Here is a 4179-nt window from a genome sequence, read left to right on the forward strand (position 1 = left end):
TCTGCCTTGTGGGTACCGGGTGCCAGACTGGTATGAGCTGATAGAACATTAACCACTCATTACACCTATGGTCTGCAGAAGAGAATCTCTGAATGCACAATGCATTGAACCTTGTAGCAGGTGGACTACAGCAGCAAGGGACAACACAAGGTGCCACTCCTGTCCAAGTATCTGAGGATAATATTTACGTGGCAAAACTAAACAAAAGATTTGATAACATTGCTTGGTCTGATGAGTCTCCATTTCTGCAGAAACATTTGGTTTTTAGGGTCAGAATGTGGCACATGGAACATGAAAGCATGGTTTCATTCTGCCTTGTATTACAATATGGAGCAAATTCCCTGAGGAATGTTTCCAGCACCCTGTAATTGTAGTCTACCAATCCTTACTTATGGTGGCTGCACTGGGGAGAGTTTGGGGCTTTATAAGTGATCCTGCTAGTAACACACATACTATCATGGGGTGAAAACACTTATCCACCTTGCACATCTTCGTTATTTGTTGGCTGATGAGAGTTGTAGTTCACAAATAGAAAGAAAATAAAGTTTTCTGCTTTCAGGTCAGCTCACTTTGCATTTCTGGCAAATCAATTAATATTTATTGTACATTTTTAGGCTTTAAACAAACGGCCCTCTGACCCCACAAAGCTATGGCTGAATTGGGGTCACTGTTACCCAACCAAGCCAAGCCATGTTCTCAGCTGCCATCAGGGAAGATCGGCTTGCTTTCGAGATGGTTTAAAACAACGGTGCCCAACCGACAGCCTGCAGAGCTGCCAGATCCGGCCCTCTGCTCATTTCCTCTCTGCTCCTTGTCTTGCAAGGAATGGGGAGCGCTCATCTCCTATGTTTCTATGAGATTGTGCTGCCAGGAGAAAGAGTTTTCTGAGCATGCTTAGTGTGAGCTCCCTGAGAGTGGGCGTGTCCTTTAGACCTGGCAATCACCTGTGTCTGCTCCCCGCCCACCTTGTACTGTGCAGCAGCATGAGAGCTATGTCTATGTCCATGCAGCTGTCACCATCCCCATGTATAAACCTTCATATCTCCTTCTCTGATTATCATAGAAATGTGAAATTTTCAGGGTACACAGGGGACCCCGAGAGCTGATACTTAGCCCCCTAAACATAAGTTGCCAGATACAGGGTCACAAACATAAAATCTTAATAACAAGCAGGGATAATTTCACAATAAGGGGGGGCTATTTCAAGACCAGGGTCCCTAAATTGAGTTTGCATGTTAGAGACCCATAGGGGCCACTTCCATGGCATTGACTATTGGGGTACTGTAAATTCGCTCTGTGCTGTGGCCCAAATATATACTTGCTCATTCATAAAACTTTAAGGCTGCGTTCAGGTTGGCGGTGAGATTGTGGTCGGCTACCCCTTCCTCATGCCATGGAATCCTGCCTGGGGGGAGATGCTCAGTACCCCTCACTGTCACTTACAGTATCACATATCACGCAACCCTGTCACACATAGATATCCCCCCTACTTTCTATGAACCCAAATTTCTCTGTAAGAAAAGGGAAATGTAACTGCAAGTACAAGACTCTTATAGCTAAATCCCCAAACATTTCATCACTACAGCGCCATCACAAAATACAAAAACTTTACCTATCATACTGTGCTACCCTTTCACACATAGCTGGCCACTTACCTTCTGTGAACCCCAATTTCTCAGGAACGGGGGGATGTAGGGACCTGAATATGTAGTAATATGAACATGTTCTCCTTGGCTATCTGTCACGTGAATTGCATTTCTCTTTAAGTATCCAATGCAGAGATTTTGGGGTACAAAGAATGTTAGCAGCCCCCTATAACTAACAGGACGCATTGTATGATGTAGTTTCTGCTCTGTACAGGAATGGTGAGCGGGGAGCAATATATGACCGGCCAGCACTGTATGATAGATTTAGTTTTGTATATTTCAATAATAAATATGATCAATGATCCAATGATGTTGCATTAATATACTGGGCATCAAATGGTGGCCTGCTGGTTTTATCTCAAAGTGAGCAGCAGCACCCAGATGAAAAAAAGGTTTGGCACTGCTTTAAAATGCATCCATACTGACCTATATAAAGGGATTAAAGAAATGAGAACAGAACGGGACGGACTGGTTTTTAGGAACACATCTGATCCTTCCCAGAAATATTTCCCTCATATAATATCATCCTGGAAGATGTCCAGTAAATGTCAAATTATTACTGGGGATCTTATTTTAGCCCTGTGACTTATGAAGATTTGTTTGCATGACCATTCTTTTGTTTCTTCTGTCCTGCTCCTTTAATTGATCATTCACAAAGCAATCCCTGGGTGAATGTGAGATGTATGTAGCGTTATTAAAGTGGATCTTTACCTTTCTTTTTATTCTTTGAATATAAGGCAGTGTTTCTGAACTTAGGGGGAACCCCTGAAATAACTTTCAGATCTTCAGGGAACCCTTTGCTATAAGTTCTAAACCCACAGCTCACAGTACATTAGTGTGATGGTCAGTAGGAAGAATGCCTCTTACATTGCCAGTGGGAAGAATCACCCATACAGATAGACAAAAAAGATCATTGCTGTCACTTATACTGACCTGAGAGGCACAAACTGCTCATCAAGGAACCTTTGGATGAACCCTGCTATAAGTTATATCCCTGGACTCTCAGGGTTTTGGTTGGTAACACCGGATCTCATTATCTTCTCCTAAGGTCAGGTATGAATCCTAAGCAATATTTCACATACAGGGATGATGGAAATTGCATGGCTTTGGATCATTGAACCCCATCATAGGTAGATAAATCCTGCAGCTAAATCCTGACCATTTATACACCTCTCCCCTCTGGATCACTTCTATAAGGGCAGATTCAGATCTGCAGAGGGATCGAGTGATCCTGCATGGCTCCCGGCGGCCGTCATCTTGCTGAACGCTTGGTCTCTCACACGGCAGAGCTGGTTCTTAAAGGACTAGCATTGGCAGATGTGACCGCAGGCAACAGTGGGTAGAACTGAACTGCTCCATGCCGCCCCCATTCATATGGGACTGCTATGGGTACATGTAGTCTCCTCCAAGGCAGCAGTATTAAGAAGTGTTAACTGCACCACAACCTCAACGCCAGTCTGATTTTAGCCTTACAAAGCCAACTTGTGACTGCACTGTGCCTGCTACCTCGGTTCATTTCCTTCCTGATCCTGATGGGGGCAGTATTGATCCAGTCATGGTGGCCAGGAAAAAGGGGAACATTGAGTGTGTTCCCCCTTTTCTCTACTAGTCCAGGCACCAATATTTTTAATAATAAACAGGATTTATATAGCGCCAACATATTACGCAGCGGCGATGTTGGCGATATAAATCCTGTTTATTAATAATAATAATATATATATATATATATAATATATATATAACTTTGCAAAATGTTTACAAAAACATTGTAAAGAAATAAAGTTACAAAAATATGGAGTAATGTGAATTAGTTTGACGCATGAAATAACGTGTCCAGCAGTGACATGTCAAACCACGCCCCCGTTGTAGCAGCCACACCCATGTATAAATAATATATTCAGACTCCGTCTCTTTTTGTTCGCTGTGAGGTGACGTAGTTTTATAGCCACGCCTCCTTCGGCGATCACATTAAAGTTCCGTCACTAGAGGTGACGCGGCCCGGAAGAGTGGGAAGATGGCGACGGAGATCGCTTCGGACGGACCTGATAAGAAGCGGGGACACCTTGCGGCTTTGGTCTTGGCCCGAGGAGGCAGTAAGGGGATCCCGCTGAAAAATATCCGGAGACTGGCCGGGAAGCCGCTCATTGCCTGGGTGCTACGGGCTGCGATAGACTGCGGACGATTCGATAGGTGACACATCCACTTTCTTTGTTGTCATGGTAGCTGACCGCCCATTCAAACAGCCAATCTTTTGCTAGAACAGCTGCCCTGCCCATTTTTTGTGACCAATCACCTACTAGAAATAGGGATGCCACGCCCGCTCATGGAGGGTCCCTACACCCCTGTGTTTTCTGCATACATTGATAATGTATTATACAAGAATAGGACATCCCTGTATAGGAGGTGTGTGTGTGCTGCGTGCAGATAAAATTTCTCTACACAGGAGATGGAGAGGAAACCTTTGATGGGATGATCAGTACTGTATAATACATATGGGAAGCAGAAAATACATTTTATATACAAATAACATAAT

At 43.9% G+C, this 4179-nt stretch overlaps 1 protein-coding gene across 1 annotated transcript in view; it reads left to right on the forward strand.

Annotated features, from left to right (window-relative positions):
* The first annotated feature begins 3606 nt into the window (after positions 1–3606).
* CMAS (cytidine monophosphate N-acetylneuraminic acid synthetase) overlaps positions 3607–4179 on the forward strand; it is an 8290-nt gene continuing 7717 nt past the window's right edge. The window contains exon 1 of the mRNA XM_072399910.1: positions 3607–3836. Coding sequence (XP_072256011.1) covers positions 3661–3836 — 176 coding nt within the window. The 5' untranslated portion in view covers positions 3607–3660. The remainder of the gene's footprint in view (positions 3837–4179) is intronic.

This window comes from Pyxicephalus adspersus, chromosome 2, assembly GCF_032062135.1.
Source record: "Pyxicephalus adspersus chromosome 2, UCB_Pads_2.0, whole genome shotgun sequence".
Classification (NCBI taxonomy): Eukaryota; Metazoa; Chordata; class Amphibia; order Anura; family Pyxicephalidae; genus Pyxicephalus; species Pyxicephalus adspersus.